This window comes from Scyliorhinus canicula, chromosome 8 (assembly GCF_902713615.1).
Source record: "Scyliorhinus canicula chromosome 8, sScyCan1.1, whole genome shotgun sequence".
Lineage (NCBI taxonomy): Eukaryota > Metazoa > Chordata > Chondrichthyes > Carcharhiniformes > Scyliorhinidae > Scyliorhinus > Scyliorhinus canicula.
In genome coordinates, this window is record NC_052153.1 from 169,764,572 (window position 1) to 169,791,191 (window position 26,620).

Genomic DNA, 26,620 nt, shown 5'->3' on the forward strand with positions numbered 1-26,620 from the left:
ATCCCGCGGGATCTCGGAATGAGAATCTTGGTGGTGGGATCTGGAGCGGGATTCGCCTCTACCCGGCGGGGCGGGCCGTACCGGCGGTGAGGAGTGGCGTGAACCATTCCGGCGTCGGGCCGCCCGGAAGGTGCGGAATCCTCCGCACCTTCAGGGGTTAGCTGGCGCTGGCAAGGTTGGCGCCGCGCCAGCTGACACGGAAGGGCTTGGCGCCATACCAACCGGCGCTGAAGGGAGTTGGCACATGCGCGGGAGCGCCAGCGTGTGCTGGCGTCATCCCAACGCATGTGCAGGGAGGTTCTTCTCTGCGCGGCCATGGTGGAGGTTGACAGCAGCCGGCATGGAGGGAAAGAGGGGTCAGATCCCCCCGCGCCCCACCGAGGACTCTGATGGCCGCCCGCAGAGCCAGGTCCCGCCGGTACAGACCTGGGTCCGGCCGAAAACGCGGGGCGGAGAATCACCGGAGGGAGGGGGGGGGGGGGGGGGGGGGGGGGGGGGGGCTGCTGCCAGTGGCCTCCGACCGGCGCGGCGCGATTCCTGCCCCCGCCAAAACCCCAGCGTCGGAGAATTCGGTGTCGGGGCGGCGGGACGGGATTCATGCCCCCCCCGGCGATTCTCTGACCCGGCGGGGGGAAGGAGAATCCCGCCCCTTTTTGCCCACCCCTCACCGGTGATGTAACAAGGTTCCCGCCTATTTAAATCCATTGTCATAAAATGACATATGCTTAAAGGGCTTCCACGCCATATGTTTCTCCAGCATAAGGAATACCCTCCTCACCGGCGTGATGGCATGTCAGTGAGCTTCACAACAGGCATTTTAAAATGTGATGCAGTCCAGGGGAACCCGCTGGGACACAAATGTAGGATAGCCCCCAGGTGGAGAGGGATATGCTTATTGGCATTTCTCAGGTATACGGGCAAAACATTCTCTCATTTAATCCGTGTGCCTTCACCTCACAGAAACACTGCATTCAATGGATGGTGCAGGGTGAGGAAGGTCATTCAGTCCATGTAACTCATCCTTCCATTCAAATCTTACGATTATGGTGTCCAACTGCCTCTGGAATCATTCCAGGGCCCTTTCCTTCATTCCCTCCTCCAGAAGATTTCGCCATTGATCACTCATTCTGTGAAAAATTCTGGGGCTGGTTTAGCTCACTCAGCTAAATTGCTGGCTTTTTAAGCAGGCCAGCAGCACGGTTCGATTCCCGTACCAGCCTCCCCGGACAGGCGCCGGAATGTGGCGACTAGGGGCTTTTCACAGTAACTTCATTTGAAGCCTACTCGTGACAATAAGCGATTTTCATTTTCATTTTATTTCAAAAGTGCAGAACATTGGTCCTGACTGTTACAAAAATGTCACTCATCGAATGCCAATTAAAAGGTAAAAAACCTGGTATGTTGCGCTGGTCTTTTAATGCAGGTTAGGAACCAAATTATAGAATCCCCACAATGCATAAGGAGGCCATTCAGCCCATCAGGCCCGCACCAAATCCCCAAAAGAGCACCCTACTCAGGTCCACTCCCCACTCTATCCCCGTAACCCCACCTAACCTTTTGGACACTAAGCGGCAACTTAGCGTGGCCAATCCATCTAGCCTGCACGTCTTTGGACTGTGGGAGGAAACCGGAGCACCTGCAGGAAACCCACACAGACACGGGGAGAACATGCAAACTCCACACAGTCACCCGAGGGCAGAATCAAACCCAGGTCCCTGGCAGTGTGAGGCAGCAGTGCTAACCGCTGTGCCACAGTGCTGTCATTGTTTTTGCTTCCTTACCCCACGCCACTGCCTTGCAAGATAGAGGAGGCAGGAGATTAGAGTGCAGAACAACTTCACAGCACAAACAAGAGGCCAAACGGCCAATGAATATGTAGCTGGCCCACTCTGACAGAATAATCCTTCTTCAACCATAAGACATAGGAGCAGAATTACGCCACTCGGCCAATCGAGTCTGCTCTGCCATTCAATCATGGCTGATATTTTTCTCATCCCCATTCTCCTGCCTTCTCCCCATAACCCCTTATTAATCAAGAACATATCTATCTCTGCCTTGAAGATGCTCAGTGATTTGGCCTCCACAGCCTTCTGTGGCAAAGTGTTCCACAGATTTACCACCCTCTGGCTGAAGAAATTCCTCCTCATCTCTGTTTTAAAGGATCGTCCATTTAGTCTGAGATTGTATCCTCTGGTTCTAGTTTTTCCAACAAGTGGAAATATCCTCTCCACGTCCACTCTATCCAGGCCTCGCAGTATCCTATAAGTTTCATTAAGATCCTCCTCATCCTTCTAAACTCCAATGCGTACAGACCCAGAGTCCTTAACCGTTCCTCATACGAAAAGCTCTTCATTCCAGGGATCATTTTGGTGAGCCTCCTCTGGGCCCTTTCCAAGGCCAGCACATCCTTCCTTAGACACGGGGCCCAAAATTGCTCACAATACTCCAAATGGGGTCTGACCAGAGCCCTATATAGCCTCAGAAGTACATCCCTGATCTTGTATTTTAACCCTCTCGACATGAATGCTAACATTGCATTTGCCTTCCTAACTGTCGACTGAACTAGCACGTTACCCTTAAAAGAATCATGAAAAACTTAAGAGAATCGTGAACAACAATGCGACAACATTATCTTCAGCATTAACACCACTTTATGGCTCGCTGTATCAAACTCCACAGCTGTGCGCGGGAGTACAGTTTTGTCGATCTGTGATTTTAAAACTGCTTTCTGCCTCTCCCCAGCCTGTTAATGAGATCTACAAGGGGCTTAATGTGAAGTTATTTGAAGTTGAGTGGGTTCCCGGGAACTCCCTCTGCCTTTGCTCTGAATATAACACTGCATCCCAGAGGTGTTGGGAGACTGAACCAGCACCCAGGAACACTATTTTCAAAGCATGCCTGCACAAGATCATGTGTCCTTCCCTCCCCCATGACCCCCACCCCTCAGCTGATTGGAAATCAAGCCTGTTAACTCTGATTCTCTCCCCAAAGATATTGCCAGGTGGGCTGAGAATTTGCAGCATTTTCTGTTTTTATTTCACTCCCGACTATATCCCCTTATCAAAGCTGTGACTTAACATGAAATAATATTCTGTCTTAACCTATTCCAAATAGTACGATATTATAATGTTTTCTTCATTCATCGACGATGCGGGTCTGATATTTTTTTTGTAATATATTTTCTTACACTAGGGTTCTGCTCTCCACAGTTTTCTGGATGGTTGTCTGCTGCCTTGATTGCCAGAAGGGAATGTGGCAACCATGCTGAATTCAAGCAACACAATACCTGGTGAACCATAACATGCTCTTTTTCCTGACACAAGTGATGCCTTTCTCCAATCCAGTATTCAGCCACATTGTCCGATACTTGCAGAAGTCGTGACACCACCTGTTCATAAAGGTGGCTGCTGTTTTCAAAAACAGCTTTGATTTTCAATTAACAGACTCAAGAAAAAAGTTGCTGTGAAATTCACTGGAGAAAGAAGTACTCACGTCGCCAGTGATATCTGTTTGTGAGCCAGCGTCTAGGCACTGCCTGGAGATGGAGAGTCGGGAACTGGTCGGATTGGAGTGCAAATCTGGCTCGAACGTTCCTACACTCTGGTTAGAATGGAATCGATCCTTCAGTTTGGCAAGATTCTGGGAATCGAAGAAGGAAACATTTTTCACCACGGGCACTCATGAAAACAATGCTTCATTAAAGATCTCAGCAGATACTGGACTTTATAACATGGGTATGCTTCAAAATGTCCCCTTTAACGTAAGGTGAAATGTTCCAGAAAGGGGATGGCGAGGTCATATTAAACACTCTTCTCAGAAACAGGCGCATGTAATCTTGTTGGTATTGGGAAAGAAACTCAAACAGAGTTTGAGAAACTCAAACAGAAACTCAAACTGAAGCACCAAACCTCTCCACATTAATTTAGAGTTAAATGACAGCTGCTTTGTGAGACAGAGAGAGGGGCAGAGGCAATGTATAAAGAAACAAAACAGCGACTGCTGTGAAAAGCAGAGAAGTCTGTATTAACAAAAAGGATGCTTGTGAATGTGGGTTTTCTGTTCAAAAGGAAGGGGGGTCAGAACATTTTGGAGGTTTAAGGAACAAGACCTTTTGGAGATTTAAGGAACAAGGAGTCGCCAAGGTGGGCCTTGCTGGTGGAAGTCAGGTCTGGAAGACTCAGGCTGCGTGAAATGACTTTTGGCAGACACCGGAAGCTACGGCCTGCACGGCAGTTTGTCGCCTGCTGTAGATCTGGGAGTAACTTTGGACTTGTTCTTGTAATGTTACACAACTACCAGAAGTGTGGCACACAGCAAAGAGAGTTTTAAGATTTTTCTCGCTTGAGTTAATTAGTTAATGCGGAAGTACCTCTTTTTTGTTCGGTGTATTAGTTGCCTGTTGTGTAATGTTTGATCTATATTCCTAAGGCTTTTTTCAGGCAGGTCAATAGGAGCGTTATGGGGTTTGTGTGGGCGCAGAAGACCCCGAGGGTGAGAAGGGTGTTACTGGAGTGGGGCAGGGATAGGGGGGGGTTTGGTGCTGCCTAACCTCTGTGGGTACTACTGGGCCGCCAACGTGGCGATGATAGTACGTGGGTAATGGAGGGGGAGGGGGCGGCGTGGAAGAAATTGGAGATGGCATCCTGTGTGGGCACAAGTCTGGAGGCACTGGTGACGGCGCCGCTACAGCTTCCCTCAACGAGGTATACTACGAGCCCGGTGGTGGCGGCTATCCTCAAAATTTGGGGGCAATGGAGGCGGCATAGGGGAGAGTTGAGGGCTTCAGTGTGGTCCCCGATACGGGGGAACCACTGGTTTGTCCCCGGGAGAATGGACGGAGGGTTTCTGAGCTGGCACAGGGCAGATATTAGGCGGTTGGGGGACCTATTTGTAGATGGGAATTTTGCGACCCTGGGGGAGCTGGATGGGAGGTTTGGCCTCCCCCCGGGGAACACCTTCAGATACATCCAGGTAAGGACGTTTGTCAGGCGGCAGGTGGCGGAGTTCCCACTGTTGCCGTCAAGAGGGATTCAGGACAGGGTGCTCTCGGGGATGTGGGTTGGAGAGAGGAGGATTTCGGCAACCTATCAAGCGATGCAGGAGGGGGAGGAGGCCTCGGTGGAAGAGCTGAAAGGTAACTGGGAGGAGGAGTTAGGAGAGGTGATCGACGAGAGGACATGGGCGGATGCCCTGGGGAGGGTGAATTCCTCCTCCTCTTGCGCAAGGCTCAGCTTAATTCAATTTAAGGTGCTGCATAGGGCGCACATGACTGGGGCAAGGCTGAGCCGGTTCTTTGGGAGAGAGGACAGATGTTCAGGGAGCCCGACAAACCACACCCACATGTTCTGGGCGTGCCCTGTGCTGGAGGGCTTTTGGAGGGGTGTCGCGCAGACGCTGTCAAGGGTGGTTGGTTCCAGGATTGAGCCGGCTGGGGGTTCGCAATATTCTGGGTAGCAGTGGAGCCGGGAGTGCAGGAGGCGAAAGAGGCCGGTATTCTGGCCTTTGCATCCATGGTAGCCCGGCGCAAGATTCTTCTACAGTGGAAGGATGCGAGGCCCCCGGGCGTAGAATCCTGGGTCAACGATATGGCTGGGTTTATCAAACTGGAGAGAGTCAAATTTGCCTTAAGGGGGTCGGTGCAAGGGTTCTTGCGGCGGTGGCAACCGTTTCTAGACTTCCTGGCGGAGCGTTAGGCGATAGTCAGCATCAGCAGCAACCGGGGGGGGGGGGGGGGGTTGACGGTTTGTTTGTTTTTCTTTATTGGCCGTGTATATTTGCTTTCATGTTAATTATTTTTGTTAACTTATTATTTGTGTATGGGGGGATTACTGTTCTTATTTCTTTCTGTTCTTGTTGGTAAAAATTTGTGAAAACTTGAATAAAAATTATTTATAAAAAAAAAATGTTTGATCTATGTTGATTTTAGTTTGTTATTGTAAAGGTCTGAAAACGTGAAATCTTCCTTTGGGTTATTTCCATTGGTCGCTGGGAAATTAATTGCTTTTAAAAAGTGATTGGTTTCTACGGGGATCATAATACTGTTACAAAAGAGATTAAGCTGGTGACTCATTCTGTCAGGTCTGTCCCCAATGGATTTTCTGGATATTATTGAGTCTCCATCTAGGTTAGGTCCAGCGTGAGTATTTAATTGAAGACATAGAGGTCTTTCCTCCTTTCCTGATTCACTTTCCTCATGTCATCACTGTTTGGCACCCTAGAGGAAAAGCACCTGTGGAAACCTGATGCAAATGCTCGAGAAGTTTCCACACAGCCCAAAGGGTCTCAGAAGCAACCTAAAGGTTTGAAGGAATTGTTAGGATTTTCCCCTTTCCCTCTAAATGGTCTTTAGAGCTTTGAGGCCTTCAATACTCCAAGGTTCTGACCCCTGGAACATATACAATTATATATATGAAGGCCTGGGGAGGCATTTTGCAGTGGAGAAAAAGCATTTGATGTTCTTTCTGCTCTCTAGGATAACCTTGGAGTAATACTTGATTTTGGTCATTCTAAAGGAGCAATAGATAACTGTCAAAATATATATGATGATATCAATATGCTGAAGTAAAAGATGACAGTCATCTTCCAGTAAAAGCGAGGATACTAGACATAAATTTAAATTCACAAGTCTATTTAAGACTCTCTCTGGTACCTGCATGAGATCCTCTTTCTCTTTTTCTCCTGTACTAATGGCCTTCTTGATGGTTTTCAGCTCACTTAAGATGGCTTTGGCCTCTTTCAGCTCATAACTGCTCTGTCCTCCAGACATCTTCCGATCAATTCTACAACAGGACAAAGAGAGAGACCGATTGAAGCTCTGAAAAGTACATCAACCAGGTGAGAGATCAAAAGTTTAATTGCCTCAGTGCACCAGCTTAAGTACGAGTAATGCTTTCACATTTACGCCTGCACTAATTTGGTGTCATCATTAAACCATTAATTTGAAAATTAGCAGGAATTTATGAATAAATAAAATGATTCCAATGGTTCTGTTGGAACTACACTAAAAGGGAGCACAAGATGGTGAATCCATGTTCGTGTAGCCTTATCGCCAACCCACATTCCCTTAAGCATGGCTCCCACTGGCCTGTGGGATCAGTGAATCCATCCTCTAGTTTGAATGGATTAATCAGAGCACAACACGGCACACAACAAAACATTAATCCTTAATAAATACCCACGAAAAGTTCTTTAAGGGTACATAGTGAATGAATAAGCATAAAAAGGTGTTCATACATTTCTTTGGTGTAGATGATCATTTATTGGCAATTTTCAAAATTCAACAAACGTAAGGAAAGACAAGAACAGGCTTCCACTTCGATACAAGGGAAACCTTCGCCGGAAATCATCCGTGATTTATTTGCTGCTGAGATTTCAATACGGAAACGCTTGTTACTTTTTGAAGCCGTTATGAAATGTTCGCCTGAGATTTTGATAACACTGCTGATGGTGTGTTTAGAAAATTGAGGATGAAGTTCAAACACATCAGATGTTAAAAAATGAGCATGAGTAGGAATAAATAATGGCCAAGGTTTTCCAGCCCTCCCCCTCATGCGGTGGGTTTTCCTGTTGCGGGGGCCGCTTGCCATTGGCCAATGGCGGGATCTTCCAGTCTCGCTGAAGTCTACACCATTTTGCATGGCTCACCTGTACCACTGCCGGGAACCCGTGGCGGAGGTCGACCTTGGCGGGGCAGGAAGATTCCACTGGCGGGGAGGCCTGGAATCCCGCCCATTATTTCACACTGGCTAAATGTTGATGCTGCAATTAGTGTTCCTTGATTGCTTCAATAGTCTAATTAAGGAGCATGTTTAAAGCAGAGACCCCGGGCTGGATTCTCCTATCCCCGAATCTGAAATAGCGTTCGGCGACAGGGCAGAGATTCCCCAATGACACCGAAAACGGGGGCAGCGCCACTTTTGCGATGCTCCGCCCCCTGAAAAGCGGTGGGCACGCCATATCCATGGTCTTCGTATGTTGGCTGAGGCCTGCCCCGTGATGCTCCGCCCCGACCACCCGAGTTCCTGATGGCATGGGTCGCGTGTGATCTCACCCATCGGGAGCGCAGCGTGGCGGCTGCGGATTCAGTCCAGCGCCGCCACAGTCAAGGGAGGACCGGTCTGAGCGTAGGGGAGATAATATCTGGGGCTGGGGGCACTGTGGTGGGGAGGTCCGGGGTGCATGAACGGGTGAAGGGGGGAACTATTTTGCGGGCCAGGTCCGCGAGCAACCTCCGCCATGTTGCACGGTGCGGCCGCTGCAGAAAGCCGCCTTGCGCATTTGCGGCCAAGGACCCGGCAATTCCGCAGGGCATATTGGCAGCTCGAGCCAAGTGCTCTACGCTGCCTCCCTGCTAGCCCCCAGCAAAATGGGGAATCTGTGGCTGTTTAGCGCCAGTTTTCCTGGCGTAAAACGTGGGGACATAGTCTCCAAATCGGAGAATCCAGCCGCCTTTCTGAAATAGCAAAATGTATGTTGCAGTATTTGCTGACGGGCAGCCCACCATTTCATTAACTCCTCCTTTCTGTAAGTTCTCAGCAAAATTGAGCAAATGGCAGAGAGAACTACCAACTTTTAATTTCTTATCACCTCTGGGATGTACACTCACTAAGCTTTAGGAACACGAGTAAGCTACTCATCCTATTCAGCCTGCTGAATTAGATTAGTTCATGGCTGATCTGTTTCTTAGCTCTGTTTATCCACCTCAGTTCCATATCCCTTTAATACCCTTGCCTAATCAAAAGCTATCTATCATTGTTTGAGATTTTCAAAAGCCTCGACAGCTTTTCATGGGGAGAGAATTCCAGATTTTCACTATCTGTGAAGGTGTGCGCCCTGGTATCATTGATGAATGGCCCAGTTCTGAATATTAAGAATATTAAGACCATAAGACATAGGAGTGGAAGTAAGGCCATTCGGCCCATCGAGTCCACTCCGCCATTCAATCATGGCTGATGGGCATTTCAACTCCACCTACCAGCATTCTCCCCGTAGCCCTTAATTCCTCGCGACATCAAAAATGTATCTATCTCTGCCTTGAAGCCATTTAGCGTCCCGGCCTCCACTGCACTCCGCGGCAATGAATTCCACAGGCCCACCACTCTCTGGCTGAAGAAATGTCTCCGCATTTCTGTTCTGAATTTACCCCCTCTAATTCTAAGGCTGTGCCCACGGGTCCTCGTCTCCTCTCCTAACGGAAACAGTTTCTTTGCGTCCACCCTTTATAAGCCATGTATTATCTTGTAAGTTTCTATTAGATCTCCCCTTAACCTTCTAAACGCCAATGAATGCAATCCCAGGATCCTCAGCCGTTCCTCATATGTTAGACCCGCCATTCCAGGGATCATCCGTGTGAATCTCCGCTGGACACGCTCCAGTGCCAGTATGTCCTTCCTGAGATGTGGGGCCCAAAACTGGACACAGTACTCCAAATGGGGCCTAACCAGAGCCTTATAAAGGCTCAGTAGCACATCGCTGCTTTTATATTCCAATCCTCTTGAGATAAATGACAACATTGCATTCGCTTTCTTAATCACGGATTCAACCTGCATGTTTACCTTTAGGGAATCCTCGACTAGCACTCCCAGATCCCTTTGTAGTTTGGCATTATGAATTTTCTCACCGTTTAGAAAGTAGTCTATGCTTGGATTCTTTTTTCCAAAGTGCAAGACCTCACATTTTCTCACATTGAATTGCATCAGCCATTTCCTGCACCACTCTCCCAAACTGTCTAGATCCTTCTGCAGCCTCCCCACTTCCTCAGCACTACCTGCCTGACCACCTAACTTCGTATCATCGGCAAACTTCGCTAGAATGCCTCCAGTCCCTTCATCCAGATCATTAATATATATGGTGAACAGCTGCGGCCCCAACACTGAACCCTGTGGGACACCGCTGGTCACAGGCTGCCATTCCGAAAAAGAACCTTTTATCCCATTGTATCCCATTCCCCCTTGTTATGGACACACCCACCACATGAAATTGTTTCTTTCTGGCTAACTTATCAAATCCTTTCAACACCTCAATTATATCATCCCTTAAATTTATATAATTGGGTGAATACAAATCTATTCTATCCAACCTATCCTCCTAATTTAACACTTTTTAGCCCAAGTGTCAATCCAATGAATTTGTCCTGCTCTTCCAAAGCCAATGGGCAAGATTCTCCGCACTCCCGACGGTGCGGAGAATAGCGTGGCTCGTAAAATTTTACGGCCACGCTGTTCCGACGCCCTCCCGCTATTCTCCCCCCCCCCCCCCCACGCCCAACTCCCGACACGAATCGCTGCCGCCGTTTTTTTACGGCCGGCAGCGATTCACAGCTGATGAATGGGCCGAGTTCCCAGCCCTTTACGGCTGTTTTTACGAACGGCAAACACACCTGGTCTGGCCGTTCGTAAAAACGGCCGTAAACTCTCGCTTTTTATAACCATGGCACCGATTGGCACGGCAGTACCACGGCCGTGCCAAGGGTGCCATGGGCCCGCGATCGGTAGGCACCGATCACGGGCAGCGGGCCCGATGCCCGCGCACTATTTGTCCTTCCGCCGCCCCGCAGTATCCATTCGCGGGGCGGCTGAGGGGCATCCCGGCCCGCGCAGGTTTCGCGCAAATACGCGATGACGTCATCCGCGTATGCGCTGGTTGGAGTCTTCCAATCCGCCCATGCGCGGCTGACGTCATATGACGCGTCAGCCGGCGCTAACTCTGGCAAGCGGGCTTAACGAAATTCGTTAAGCCCGTGATGCCGGAGTTTACGGCGTCGGGCTGCTAGCCCCGACCGGGGACCAGAATCGGTTCCCGGTCGGGAAGGGGGGGGCTGGCGTCAAACCCGCCCGGATTTGGCACCAGCCTTACGATTTCTCCCGGTTTGGGAGAATCGCGCCCAATATTTCCTGTTGTGAGGTTCTAACATAGAATCATGGAATTTACAGTGCAGAAGGAGGCCACCCGGCCCATCGAGTCTGCACCAGTCACTGGAAAGAATGCCTCACCTAAGCCCATACCTCCACCCTATCCCCGTAACCCAGAAATCCCACCTAATCTTTTTTTGGACATTATGGGGAAGTTAGCGTGGCCAATCCACCTAACCTGCACATCTTTGGACTGTCAAAGGAAACCGAAACACCCAGAGGAAACCCACTCAGACACGGGGAGAGCTTGCAGATTCCGCAGACAGTGACCCAAGCCGGGAATCGAACCTGGAATCCTGGAGTTGTGAAACAACTGTGCGAGTCACTGTGCTACCGTGCCGCCGTGATCTAGCACATAGTCTATCACTGCCCATCACAATGAGCTTAGAAGTATTTCATTGTCTATGAAGCACTTTGGGATGTCAATGAGGGACATAATAAGACACTGGATGAGTGTTGATCCAACAACTCTTAAGAAGCTCGACACTATCCAGGACAAAGCAACCCACTTAATTGTTACCCCTTCCACAAACATTCACTCCCTCCACCATTGAAGCACAGTGGCAGCTGTGTGCACCACCTACAAGGTGCACTGCAACAACTCATCAAAGCTCCTTAGACAGCACCTTCCAAACCCACAATCTCCACCATATAGAAGGACATGGGCAGTAGACGCATGGGAACACCACCATCTGGAAGTTCCCTTCCAAACTACTCACCATTCTGACTTGGAAATATATCGCTGTTCCTTCACTGTCGCTGGGTCAAAATCCTGGAACTTCCTCCCTAACAGCAGTGTGGGTGTACCGACACCACATGAACTGCAGCAGTTCAGGAAGGCGGATCACCATCACCTTCTCAAGGGCAATTAGGAATGGGTAGTGATTGCTGATCTGGCCGTTGAAACCCAGATTCCATAATTGAATAAAAAAAGGAATTGGATAAGTACAAGCCTTTCTTTTTTCCCTGCTGATCTGTAACCCATGACAATTCACCTTTAGGCTCTAAAGCTTGATTTGGAGAGTTCCTGCACTGGCTTGTATTTGAAAGTAAATGTAAATTGGGCAGATTCACTTTTCGGGTCTGTTTTGCAACCAATTCAAACTTCAGGAACAATACTCTGTTGGGCGGCACGGTGGTGCAGTGGTTAGCACTTCTGCCTCACGGTGCCGAAGACACCGGTTTGATCTCGGCCCTGGATCACTGTCTGTGTGGAGTTTGCACATTGTCTCTGTGGCTGTGTGGGTCTCACCCCACAACCCAAAGGTGTGCTGGGTAGGTTGATTGGCCATGCTAAATTGAATAAAGGTTAAAATGGGTTCTTGAGTGAAAAAAAAAAATCCCTGCCTACTGTAACCATCATCAGACAGAAGATGACTGGAGAAGAACGTCCCAACACTTTGGTGAAGAAACCAAAATACGCTGCCACCAACAGCTGAGAACCATAGAACCCCAACAGTGCAGAAGGAGACCATTTGGCCCATCGAGTCTACGCGGACCCTCTGAAAGAGCACCCAATCTAGACCCACTCCCCTGCCCTATCCCCCAATCTCATAACCCCACCTAATCTGCACATCTTTGGACTGTGGCAGGAAATGGGAACACCCGGTCGGTGGTTAGCTCAGTTGGCTGTACGTGATGCAGAGAGATTCCAACAGTGCGAGTTCAATTCCTGTACCGGCTGAGGTTAAGCCTCCTCAACCTTGTCCCTCACCTGAGGTGTGGTGACCCTCAGGTTAAATCACCAGCAGTCAACTTTCTCTCTCAAAGGGAGGAGCAGCCTCTGTGACTATGGTGGCTTTAATTTTTCCACGTGGAAAGGCATGTGTTGATTAGGGATAGTCAGCATGGCTTTTTCAGAGGGATGTCATGCCGAACAAATTTGATAGAATTTTTGATAAAGTGACCAAGTGTGTGGATGAAAGAAGTGCAGTTGATGTAATTTATATGGATTTTAGCAGGACCTTTGAAAAGGTCCCATATGGGAGACTGATTGAGAAGGGCGAAGCACGTGGAATTCAAGGTAACTTGTCGAGATGGATCCAAAACTGGCTTAGTATAGACACAAAGAGCGGTGGTAGAAGGCTGTTTGATTAACTGGAGGCCGGTGTCGAGCAGCAGACCACAGGGATCAGTGCTGGATCCCTTGTTTTTTGTATAATAATATGGATGAGAATGTGGGGGGAATGATAAGTAACTTTGCAGATGGTACCAAGTTTGGTAGTATGGTTAACAGTACAGAAGAGGATGGTCGGTTACAGGAAGAAATAGATGGGTTGGTCAGATGGGCAAAGCAGTGTCAGATGGTATTTAACCCTGATACGTGCAAGGTGAGGCACTTTGGAAGAAGAAACAGGACGAGGGAGTGTGTAATAAATGGCAGGACGCTAAGAAGCTCAGAAGAAAAGATGAATCTTGGGGGACTTGTTTACAGATCCCTGAAGGTGGAAGAACAGGTGAATAGGGTGGCTAAGAAGGCATTTGGGACACTTGCCTTTATCAATCGTGCATAGAATATAAGAGCAAGGAGATTATGTTGGAGCTGTAGAGAATAATGGTTAGGCCACAGCTGGAGTATCGTGTGGAGTTCTGATCACCTCACTATGGAATAGAGGTGATTGCACTGGAGGGGGTACAGAGGAGATTCACCAGCATGTTGACTGGGGTGGAGCATCTGAGCTGTAAGGAGAGACTGGATATGTTTGGATTGTTTGTTTCAGAGCAGTGAAGGTTGAGGGGGATATGATTGAGGTATACAAGATTATGAGGGATTTGGAGGGTAAACAGGAGGTGAGTGTTTCCCTTGATGGATGGGTCACCCACAAGGGGGCATAGTTTTCAGGTGAGGAGCAGGAGATTCCAAGGGATTTCACTCAGAGGATGCCGAGAATCTGGAATGCACTGCCTGGGAAGGTAATGGAGGCTGGAAACCCCATAACCATTAAAAATAACTTGGATGAGCACCTGAAACACCATCACATTCAATGATATGGGACAAGTGCTGGTAAATATGACCTCATGATACCCAGGAGGAAACTCACGCAGACAAGCACAACACAGACAGTTACCCAAGGCTCGAATTGAACCCAGATCCCTGGCAAGTGCTGGTAAATATGACTCCATGATACCCAGGAGGAAACTCACGCAGACAAGCACAACACAGACAGTTACCCAAGGCTCGAATTGAATCCAGGTCCCTGGCGCTGCGAGGCAGCACTGCTAACTACTGTATCACCGTGCCACCTTTGTGAGATGTCACAAAGACCAATGCTCACTCTGCGTCGGCCTTCCTTTTGTCTTCCAGTGGTAAACCACTCTCACTTGTCACATATGTTTTATTATCTGTCTTGCAATATATTTAAACTGCTGCTTCTCAATAAACTCCTTTAAAATCACTTACAACTAGACACTTTTTCGGTAATCTGGGACTCCCGAACCCATCACAAGAACATAGAAACTAGGAGCAGGAGTAGGCAATTCAGCCCCTCGAGCCCACTTGCCATTCAATACGATCATGGCTGATCTCATCTTGGCCTCAATTCCACTTACCTGTGGGCAGCATGGTGGCGCAGTGGTTAGCACTGCTGCCTCATGGCGCCGAGGTCCCAGGTTCTGGGTCACTGTTCATGTGGAGTTTGCACGTTCTCCCCTTGTTTGTGTGGGTTTCGCCCCCACAACCCAAAGATGTGCAGGTTAAGTGGAAAAAATGAATTGGGTACTCTAAATTAAAAAAAAAACACTTGCCTGCCCGCTCTCCATAACGCTTCAATCCATTACGGATTTAAAATCTGTCTATCCCCTTCTTAAATTTACTCCCTGCATCCACCACACTCAGGGGTAGCCATTTCAGTAGATTTTCTACCCTTTGAGTGAAGTAATTTGTCCTCATCTCTGTTTTAAATCTGCAACCCCTTATCCTAACACTGTACCTTAAATCTGCTACCCCTTATCCTAACACTGTACCTTAAATCTGCTACCTTTAATCCTAAAACTATACCGTACAATCATCTAAGCATTCTTAGAGGCAAAACTTCAGGCTTCACCGGTTTGGTAAAATTAGACACACAGGTGTGACATTCAGAGCAGGAAGATAGTGGACGTTAATGTGAGGTCTCTTTGTGATTGCACAAAATGGTTTGTTTTGCAATAGCTTTCGGTATTAGGTGTAATGCGAAAACCAAAACCTGACCTGTAAATGGCTCACACAGCTGCCCATTGTTTCCCTGTGGTATTTTGTTGACAATTACCCAAACATATTTTGGATTCCAATCAAAATTGCCAGCAAGCAAACCATTTTTAACAATACGCCATTGTTCAGGAGATATAATAAAAGCAATCTGCCTGGCTAACCTTTAAAACAGTTCATACATCATTGTTTCAGTGAGACGATGGTTCTTCATTTATTAATGCCAAATTCCTCTTTTCATCCCCAGAGCAATAAATCAAAGCAAAATGTATTCACCACAGAGCATTCGGTGGCTACAGTAGGATTGCAAATTTCAATTTGAATCTCGACTGTTATGAGAATTTGGGTGCACTCGACTGGCTGGGTTGGACGTACAGGAAGAATGTAGGGTGGGAGAGGATACACTGGCAGAAAAACAGCGCCAACCTACATTAGTGCTCTTTCGATCAGTTAATCAGCCACACACAGACACTCACCGTCATATGAAGAAGTCTGGAGATGGAGGTATAACTCAAAAATAACAATTGTTCCAAGGGTAAAATCAAACACCAGTTGGACTTTAATAATAATAATCTTTATTATTGTCACAAGTAGGCTTACATTAGGGTTATGGGGATGAGAAAAATATCAGCCATGATTGAATGGCGCAGCAGATGCGATGGGCTGAGTGTCCTAATTCTGTTCCAATATCTTATGGTCTTATTAACACTGCAATGAAGTTGCTGTGAAAATCCCTTAGTCGCCACATTCCAGCGCCTATTCGGGTACACAGAGGGAGAATTCAGAATGTTCAATTCACCTACAAGCACGTCTTTCGGGACTTGTGGGAGGAAACCGGAGCACCCAGAGGAAACCCACGCAGACACGGGGAGAACGTGCAGACTCCGTGGGACTCTGGCGCTGTGAAGCAACAGCGCTAACCACCGTGTTACCATGCCACCCGGCTTTGTCTTACAAACCTGATAAGTGAGTCAACCGGGACCCCATCTGCCTGTTCTGGTGATTAACATGGATGTTAAAAATCACACAGTAATACCTGGGGAAGAGAGAGAGACATTCTCCTGGTGTCGTGGCCACCATAATTCTCCCAGCCAGCAGCCATCAAAAAGAAATTACCTGGTCATTCAACTCACTGATACTAATGTGTTTCAGCTGTATGGAAAAAAGGCTATCATAGTCACCTACGCAAAACCAGTGACTGCTCTACAAAGCAATGCATTGTATCTGAAATGCTTTGAGATGTTTTGGAGAGATGCAATAAACTGAAGTATTTTACTAACACCCTACCAATTATCCTGACCTCACTCCACCTGACTGCAAATGTAGTGCAGGGTGGAAAGAATTACTTGTTTTTGAACATTGTGACATAAGTCAACTGCAAAACGTACTTATTCTAATTAAGCTAGATTAAGCTATTCCCCCACCAGCATTCCAATGAAACAATGATGTACATATGAGGCACGGATTCACTAGGAGCCTACGGGATATCTGTTCTCAGGATGAATTTTCAGCAGGAACTCCACTGGCAAAATGGGCGAGATTCTCTTTCCTCCCCGTGGCATGTTTCTCAGTGCCATGGACCGGCAGAGGGACCTTCTCCGCCGCTGTCAATGAGGTTTCCTATTGAATCCACCCTATGTGGCTGGGAAACCCACAGCAGGGGTGCGCCATTGGCGAGGGCGAAAGATCCCGCTGGCGTGAACTGCCTGAAGATCTTGAGCACAACTTAATTTTATGTTGGTTTCAATGTACAAAGCTTAACATTTTAACTCTTTAAGCTAAAAGTAGCAACCTAAACTTACAGCTAACCCGGAGTTCTAACTAGTTAATGACAATCACTGCATGTCAATGTAATTCTCATACCAATTCTCAGTTTGTGATGTGCATACAGATGCTATTGGTTTTTAGTCTTTCTTATCATCATTCGGGTAACTGATTCTGCAGCACAAATGTGGTGCCTCTTTACTATGATGTGGAGATGCTGGCGTTGGACTGGGGTGAGCACAGTAAGAAGTCTTACAACACCAGGTTAAAGTCCAACAGGTTTGTTTCAAACACTACCTTTCGGAGCACTGCTCCTTCACCTGAGTGCTCCGAAAGCTAGTGTGTGAAACAAACATGTTGGACTTTAACCTGGTGTTGTAAGATTTCTTACCGTCCACTTTACTATGAAATGTGATGCTGAGCCCAATTCCACATTGGCTTAAAGGAGGCAGAATTTGTTTTTCGAAGTTCATAGATCATAGAATTTACAGTGCAGAAGGAGGCCATTCGGCCCATCGACTCTGCACCGGTCCTTGGAAAGAGTACCCGACTTTAGCCCACACCTCCACCCTACCGCCGTAACCCAACCTAACCTTTTTTTTTCGACACTGAGGGCAATTTAACATGACCAATCCACCTAACCTGCACATCTTTGTAGACTGTGGGAGGAATCCCGCGCAGACACAGCGGAGAATGTGCAAACTGCACACAGACAGTAATCCAAGCCGGAATCGAACCTGGGAACCTTGAGCTGTGAAGCAACAGTGCGAACCGCTGTGCCGCCATGCCGCCCTGAGTTAGTTTATAGTATGTTGACTTTCAGTGTTTTTGTAAAACATCAGTACTCCATTTTGAAGTAACTTCTACTAATGTTTAAATCTCTCCATTTTTATAATCTTCCCTTTTTCAGTTGAGAATGGGCAGGTAACCTCCTCCTCTGCCTCACATGAGACTTCCCCTGAAGGGACTGCCCTGAGTTCTTAGCCTCCTTGTGATTGGCAACTTGTCACATGGGGAATTCTCAGTGAAACATTTACAACTCTGCCGCCCAGAACATTTAGTACATCAGCTTCAAGTTGCCTTCTGTGTTTATATTTACCAAAAGTGGGGGTCTATTAGCACGGTGGGTAGCACCCCACCACATGAGAAGCTCCAGGTTCATGTCCTACTTCAGGACTAAAAGAAAAATGTTGGGTAAACTCGGGACTTCTGCAGAAGGGTAATTTGGTCTTGAAACATTGGCCGCGATTTAACGGCACACAAACATATTTACTTTTTAACAAGACTTTGGCGGTATTTTTGGCCTTGGTGAGTAATGCTGACGAGCTCAACTCACCATTTCGCGAAGATGACTTGCGGATCAGGCACCATTTTGAAATGCCGCTTCAATCTTTCAACCCCCCCTCAGCCACCCCACTGTGGCCTCCGGACCCCCCACCCCCCGGAATCCTCGAGCACCACCTTATCCCACCACTTAAGGGCAAGCCCCCCTGCGCCCAATCTCTGGCATGGCCAACCTGGCTGCTTGGCATTGCCAGCCTGGTACCCTGTCAGTGCCATCCAAGTACCCTGGTAGTGCCAGGGTTGCAGTGCTAGGGCACCCAGGTAGCAGTGTAAAGGCGGCAGGCAGGCAGTGGCCAGGTGCCAGTGGGAGTGCCAGGGTACCACCCTGCCCACAGTACGACCTCCCGTGCATCTCTAATGGCCTGGGAGATCCTCCTAGGTGCTGTTACAACTGGTCCACATATGTAGAAACCAGTGCTAAAGGGTGCCATGGTGAGGTCTCCCAGGCGTGTCCGTTAATTCCCAGGTGCTGGGAGGATCCAGCGTAGACATATTTAAATAGCCTTATGGCTCAGCGAGGGGGCAATCCAGATCACTAGGTCTCGCGAAATCTCGTGAGATTCAACGGCCTCATCACGTCACCATGTCGAGCATGACGAGACCCTTAAATCGTGCCCATTAACGCTGCTTCTCACTCCACAGATGTTGCCAGACCAGTTGAGTTTATCAAGCATCCACAGCATTTTGTTTTCACTTCGGGACTTGATTGCTATGGAAGGTGAGTGTGTAAAGTGGCCAAACAGGTTGATTATCAGCCTGCAACTCTTTCCAATATGCCTGATGGCAGAAAACAAAGAACGGGAGAGTTTCCTAGTCAGCCATGTTGCAAAAGACAACAGCAAACCGTTGCAGTACTTTAACGGGACTTTGCTGGGGTTTTTTGGCCTTGTTGAAGAGCTCAACTTGCCAGCTCAAGAAACCGACCCGCGATTCAGGGTGCCATTTTTTAATGCTGCCCAGATCTTTCGACCCCCCCCCCCCCCCCCCCGGATATTTACAAATTACTTCAAGCCTGACGTGAGGAACTTACTCCCGGAGAGTTTCAAACCCTTGCTCTTTGTACAACAGCTCTTGTTTCATCTGGGAAAGTTCTCTCTTCAGTTTGGTTACCTGTAGAGAAACAGATAAAAAAACAAAGCACCTTTTAGCTTGAGAAAATAAAAAGTCTGTTTCAGCCAGTCTGGGCACCCTTCCTGTCGGGTCATAAACTTGACCTCCATTGTTGAACACTACTATGGGCAAGTACTGCCTTTCCTCACAGGGACTGAAGGGAACACCAGCCCACCTTCCAACTCCAAAATGTCCTGGAGTCACATGTAACAAAATACTTTCTCCTCACTGGCATGCACAACTCTGCCAACAAACTCAGAGCATCAATATATCACGCACACATATAAATGGACAAATGTACTCTGGGTAGAACCACAGGCTCCTAGCAGGAAGCCATGTTTGAAGAAAGTCGGATTTTGAGAATTGGGACAATGGTGTATCCCTATTTCTGATTCTCCCTTCAATTGTGGAGCCCTCGAAAAATGCAGGGTTGCTGCATTTGATCTTGTAACTTAATCCGGTAGAGAGGTCATTTTTCTCTTTTTAAGAAGATGCTTGCTTTCAATGGGCTAACGCCTCTATTCATTCAGAGTTAGGAATCTTGAACTTAAATATTTTGTAGAAAACCATTGCCCCTGATTCCCAAGGCACAGACAAGACGGCAAGGAAGATGGCAGAAGCAGCTAATTTCTGGGTTTCAGGGCGGAGGAGGGGGGGAATTAAGTGATCTGTGAAGAGGATGGGGAGTATTTGGTGGGGGGCTGGGTTTTGGAGGACAGATGGCAGAGAAGAAATTGGGAGGGGATGGGGAGAAGTGGGGGGTTGCTCCCGAGGCACACTGGACTCTCTCAAAATGAAGTGCCTTTGCTCTCCAACCTGTCGGTTTTCATTTTTTACAGAAACACAGCCTGCTCATTCCTTCTCACACCAAACATATTATGGCTTGGCTTATTATCCTGGTCAAAAGGCTTGCCAACAGACCAAATTGACCTTCAATCATTTATTTATGTATGACGAGTAAACTGCCAACTTCAGAGCTTGCCCACCTACCGTATTTTGGGGTAATCTCAGGAGCGGGCTACCAACCCAACATATCTTACCTGCCCCCTGCTGAAAACTCACAGGGGCAAGTAAGATCAAGCCCTGAAGGAACTGGCTAGTACCGGGGCTTGAATCACATCTGTACCCGTGTCAATGCAAAGCTATTTGAAACTGGACCTCTTCCAGGTAAATGACACATGTGGAACTCATCCAGAACATTTTCCCCAGGGAATAGTTAAACCTTCTGGGAAACAGGTGAAAAGTGTTTGGAGATTTGATGGAATATCTCAGGTTACAGAAAGTCAAGAAGCCAAAGCTGAACTTTGAAACATTTTTGGACTCCAGCCTATAAAGCGTCAGCCAAACTAATTACAATAACAAGGTTTGAAATGGCCACCTTACGACTTCACAGTTAAACCTCTGTTCAAATCAAATTTCTTCAGCATCTGCTATTCTTACCCGAACCTTCGTGGTCGATATCTCTGCCTTAAGGATATCAGGGTCATACTTTGTGCTTGATGAAGATCCTGAGAACACTGTAAAATAAAAAGTGAAAATAAGTTTGTTCCAGGAATTGTAACTTTACTCGTACGTTCAACTTAGCAGAAGCCCACTCAATTTTACAGATGTGCAACAGTCTTTGTGGAAATCAGAAGAATGCTGTCACATAGAATATGGGCAGTAAATAGTCCATTCCCCTGGCAACCAGAGGTTTGAGTAATCTTAACAACAAGACCAACTACCAATACTGGTGGTCAAAGGTGTGGCAGCCAATAGCCGCGTTATAAAGAGAAGCATTTTGTGGCAGCGGAATGCTCCAATTTTGATTCTGGCACCTCTATCACTGCAAATTCAACCTTGCCAACATTGGCAGTACATGGATGGGTTGGCTTGGCTTGCTTGTTGGAGGAAGCTACCTTACATGAATTGTAGCTACAGTGGAGTAAAATAAGAAAATGCAGAAGACAAACTAGGTTTCTCCTGGGTGATCACAACCTTATATCATTTGGCAACCAAGCTCATTAAAACCAACCTCATCATCCATGCATCATTCCAGTGAAAACCCATTTCCCCAAGCTACATGGAACAGGATAAAACAAACTCTGACTGTTGAGTTCCATTCTGTTCAAATGCAGGAATGTGAAACCCTGGGGATCATGCCCTTAAATTCCCGAGTACGCCTGACAGGCAGGATTCAGTGCTAGCAGTGCACTTTTGGAAAACTATCCCTTTGCATGTTCGGGAAACAACAATGTCCGACTCCGATTTAAATGTACATCTCAGGCTTGTTTTTGTCTATCAACGGGGTAGCGTCATCCAAATCACTCACCATAACTTTAATGGAGAAGCTAGGCGTGATTTTCAATCCAGGGTCGGGAAACTGGTGCCCGGACTATTGCAGGTTCCCCACCCTGTACTGTGTCTATCTGCAAATTCAGGTCTCCTTATTAGACCGGGGGCAAGTTCGGTGCCTAATTAGCACTGCTAATTAGCACTGCCAGGAGACAGGAACTGAATCCTGAATACAGGATTGGAGGGCCAAAGAACCCGTCCTGTGCTGCACTTTTCTTTGTTCTTTGTGCTAATCCGCAAAAGCAGATGGCGGCCACAGAGGAGGCAGGAGATCAGAGGGCCAGCAGCCACACTGTGCAGGATAATGGTCAAACAGTCAACAAAAATACAGTGGACTTCTCAGATAGAATAACCCCTTTTTTTCCTAAACTATGTCTTCACCATTAGTTTGACTTGATGGCTCCCTGCATTCCACCCAACAACTACACACCAGGCTGGGTTGTTCTGCCATTCACAAATTTCCTTCTTTCCCTCCCTGGCCTGTTACCAAGCTCCTCAAGAAGCTTAATGGGGAGTCAAGTGGGTTCGCGGCTTCTCCCTGGCGCGCATTACAAAAATGGCGGTGCCTCCTGGTGAGTTGGGACACTGCCGTGCCATCCAGGTGCACTATTTTGGCGCAGTGGTTAGCACTGCTGCCTACGGCGTTGAGGATCTTGGTTCGATCCCGTGTCACTGTCTGTGTGGAGTTTGTACATTCTCCCTGAGTCTGTACATTCTCCCTGAGTCTGTACATTCTCCCTGAGTCTGTGTGGGTTTCACCCTCACAACTCAAAGTTATGCAGGTGAAGTGGATTGGCCACGCTAAATTGAAGGGGTTTGAGAAGGTGCCGCTTAAAAGATTGATCCAGAAGGTGAAATCCCAGGGGATTGGGGGTAGAGTATTAGACTGGATTGAGGATTGGCTGAATGACAGGAAGCAGAGGGTTGGGTTAAATAGGTCCTTCTCTGGCGGGTGAACTGTAACTAGTGGGGTGCCGCAGGGATCAGTCCTCAGACCTCAGGCGGGATTCTCCCCTTTCCGGCGGGGCGGGCGGTCCCGGTGCCGAGGGGTGGCGTGAACCACTCCGGCGTTGGGCCGCCTGGAAGGTGCGGAATCCTCCACATCTTCAAGGGCTAGGCCGGCAGGGTTGGCGCTGTGCCAACCGGCGCGGAAGGGGCTTGTGCCACGGCAACTGGCGCCGAAGGACCTCCGCTGGCCGGCGCGGGTTGGCGCATGCGCGGGAGCGCCAGCGTATGCTGACGTCATCCCACCGCATGCACAGGGGGGTTGGTCTCTGCATCGGTCATGGCGGAGGTCCACAGCAGCCAGTGAGGAGGGAAAGAGTACCCCCACGGCACAGGCCCGCCCACGGATCGGTAGGCCCGGAGAATCGCCAGGGAGGCCGCTGCCAGCGTCTGGCGCGGCGCGTTTCCCGCCCCCGCCAAAACCCCGGCTCCGGGGAATTCAGCAGCTGGTGGGGGCGGGAATCATGCCATCCCCCGGCGATTCTCTGGACTGGCGGGGGGGGGGTCGGAGAATCCCGCCCCTCAACTGTTTACAATCTATATAAATGATCTGCAAGTAGGGACAGAGTGTGACATAGCAAAATTTGCGGATGACACTAAAATAGGTGGGAAAGCTGGTAGTGAAGAGGAGGTAAAGATTTTACAGTCGGATATAGATAGGGTCGGAGATTGGGCCAAAATTTGACAGATGGAGTTTAATGTGGATCAGTTTGAGATTATCCATTTTGGCTGAAAAATAGCAATGGAAAGCAGATTCAAAATGTGTCTGGGCAGAGGGATCTGGGTGTTTTTGTTCATGAATCGCAGAAAGCTTGTATGCAGGTACAAAATGTAGTAAGAAAGGCAAATGGAATGTTCGCGTTTATTGTAAAAGGACTGGAGTATAAAAGTAGAGAAGTATTGTTGCAATTGTATAGGGTGTTAGTGAGACCACATTTGGAGTAATGTGTCCAGTTTTGGTCTCCTTATACGAGGAAGGATGTGGAGGCACTGGCAGCAGTTCAGAGGAGGTTCACCAGATTGATTCCAGAGTTGACGTATGAGGAGAGTTTAAACAATTGGGCTGATACTCGCTGGAGTTCAGAAGGATGAGAGGCGATCTGATCGAGGTTAAATAAAATACTAAAAGGGATTGATAAAATAAATGTAGACCAAAAGTTCCCCTTGTGGGCAATTGAGAACAAGGGGTCACAGATATAGGTTGAGAGGTGGTCCATTAAAACTCAGATGAAGAGTGACTACTTCTCGCAGAGGGTGACGAATTTGTGGAACTTGCTGCCCCATAGTGCAGTAGTCTTAATCATTAAATGGTTTCAATAGGGAGATAGAAACATTTCTGATAAAAATGGGTTAAAAGGGTAGCACAGTGGCGTAGTGGTTAACACTGCTGCCTCACGGTATCGAGGGTTCGGGTTTGGTCCTGGCCCTGGGTGGAGTTCACACATTCTCCCCGTGCCTGCGAAGGTATCACCCACACAACCCAAAAAGATGTTCAGGGTAGGTGAATTGACCACGCTAAATTGCCTCTTAATTGGGAAAAAAAATAATTGGGTACCCTAAATTTATTTTAAAATACGGGCTAAAGGGATATGGGAAATAGATATGGAGGTGGCCTTCAGACCAGGGGGTGATTAGCCATGGTCTGACTGAATGGCAGAACAAATTCCTATGTTCCTATGTCCAATCCTATCAACACTATCCTAATTTTCTGTAATCACATCTTTTATAATAGACTCGAGCATCTTCCCCACTACTGATGTCAGGCTAACTGGTCTATAATTCTTGCTATTTGCTCTCCCTGCCTTTTTAAATAGTGGGGTTACATTTGCCACCCTCCAATCTGTAGGAGTTGCTCCAGCGTTTATAGAATTTCGGAAGATGATCCCCAATGCATCCAATATTTCCAGGGCCACTTCCTTAAATACTCTGGGATGTCACATATCTGGTGCTGACCGAATAACCCATCCATAAAGGCAGAGAGGGGTGTCTTTGGAGTTCAGGAGGGGGGTTGTTGAGGAGAGTTGAGAGAATGAGCTGGACACCTCCTCCGCGAGTTGCAGTTGATATAATTATGTTGAACTAGGCTGCTCCCGCACAACTGATCGCTGTTCTGGAGTCTTCATTTCCCTGTCAACATGGAGCCCTCTCTCAAACGGTCGCCATCTTAAAAATGTTGCCAAGAGAAAGAGTAACCAAAAGAGCAACTTAATTCAAATGTGGACAGGAGTGTTGACTTTTAAAGGTGAGGTGAGATTGACTGCCCTTGTTCTCAGAACAGCATGTTACATAATGTAATATCAAAGAGCCCTCGGAAAACTGAAGGCAATGGGGATCAGAGGAAAACCTTTTCCTTGGCTGAAGACACATCTGGCGGAAAGAAAGTTACTTGTGATTGGTGGAGACCAACCATCTCAGCCCCAGGAAATCTCTACAGACTTCCTCAGGGCTGCGCCCTTGGCCTCATTATCATCAATGACTTCTCTCTATCATAAAGTCGGAGGTGAAGTGGTTTGTTGCTGATTTTTCAATCTTCAACTCTGTCTATAATCTCTCAATAATGAAGCAAGCCATGCTTACTTGCATCCGGTCACCAAAGGAATCGTGGCTTTGGCTCATAAGAGGGAGGTGACTCTAGGGCCAGGCAAGTATCAAGCAATGACCATCTTTAACAGGAGTGAGCATAACCACTCCCTCTTGGCATTCAATGGCTTTCCCTACAGTATTGGGACTGAGATGAAAACCAATAGATCACAATTACGGTGATGTATGCCTTTCATCAGAACCCAGCTGCCAATGCAAACTTTAAAAATTGATTCCCATTTTTGTTCCTGAACCATTGTGAATGATAAATTCTTGCTTCAGGGAAGAAGGGCATTCTACATCCACCGGCAATGCACTGCAAGCAAGACTACGTTCAATCTCAATATCAATCACCAGGCAATGTACAATTCTATTACCAGCAGACTAATGTGCCCTTCTCCCTCTGAGAATAATGGATCATTTTAAGGAATGTAACTCAGGCATTTTATTACCAACTAGAGACCCATAAAGCACATTTACACAGACTACCTTGAGAAACTACAAACTGATGGGATTAGAATTAACTACGCCTCTCTGTTAATTTTTCTCAGTAGTTTTCCAATGGATTACAGCACATTCTTAGTTATAGGACCATACCAACAAGGAACAGGAGTGGGCCACTCGGCCCCTCGATCCTGCTCTACCATAAATTTTTAGATTTTGTCTTTATATTTCATCTTCAGTAGTTTTGATTCAGTACAAATACAGAACTTAAACAGTGCAAGATATCTCAGACCATCTCCATCAATTGAAATACGTGAACTATTTCAATGTGATATGTGCGTTTGGCACAATCAGATTATTTGTTTCTTTTTTCCATTTGTTGGAATTTTGAGCCTGCATTAGCCGTCAGCGTAAACGGCGACGGGGGCACAAAATCCTGAGGGAATCGGGGAAAAACTGATACAAAATACATTAATTAATGCAAAATGGTCATTTTAAATCAGTCAGGTAGGGTAAACACCCCCTTAATAAATCAATATGGATTTATAGCAATGGGTTGGATTCTAAACCTTTCGCCGCTGGTAGTGGAGTTGCGACATTAAGACCCAATTGCATCCTATTAACGGGTTGGGCACCATATTATCTGGGCCCTTGTGGTTCATAGAATCCTTACAGTGCAGAGGGAGGCCATTTGGCCCTTCGAGTCTTCGCCCACCCTCCGAAAAATCACCCTGCCTCGACCCAATTCCCCATCCTACCCTGTAACCCCATAACCCCACATAACATTTGGACACTAAGGGGCAATTTACAATGTCCAATTCACCTAACCTACACATCTTTTGACTGTGGGAGGAAACCGGTGCACCTGCGGAAAACCACGCAAGCATGGGGAGAATGTGCAAACTCCACACAGACAGTGACCTGAGGATGGAATTGAACCCGG

At 47.6% G+C, this 26,620-nt stretch overlaps 1 protein-coding gene across 4 annotated transcripts in view; it reads right to left on the reverse strand.

The window, feature by feature from the left end:
• LOC119970694 (protein WWC2-like) overlaps window positions 1-26,620 on the reverse strand; it is a 352,064-nt gene that overhangs the window by 63,838 nt on the left and 261,606 nt on the right. For all 4 annotated transcript variants that reach the window (XM_038805719.1, XM_038805718.1, XM_038805717.1 and 1 more), the window contains exons 4-7: window positions 20,755-20,831; window positions 19,235-19,314; window positions 6,650-6,779; window positions 3,493-3,639 (exon numbers count right to left, since the gene is read on the reverse strand). In XM_038805719.1, coding sequence (XP_038661647.1) covers window positions 3,493-3,639; window positions 6,650-6,779; window positions 19,235-19,314; window positions 20,755-20,831 — 434 coding nt within the window. The remainder of the gene's footprint in view (window positions 1-3,492; window positions 3,640-6,649; window positions 6,780-19,234; window positions 19,315-20,754; window positions 20,832-26,620) is intronic.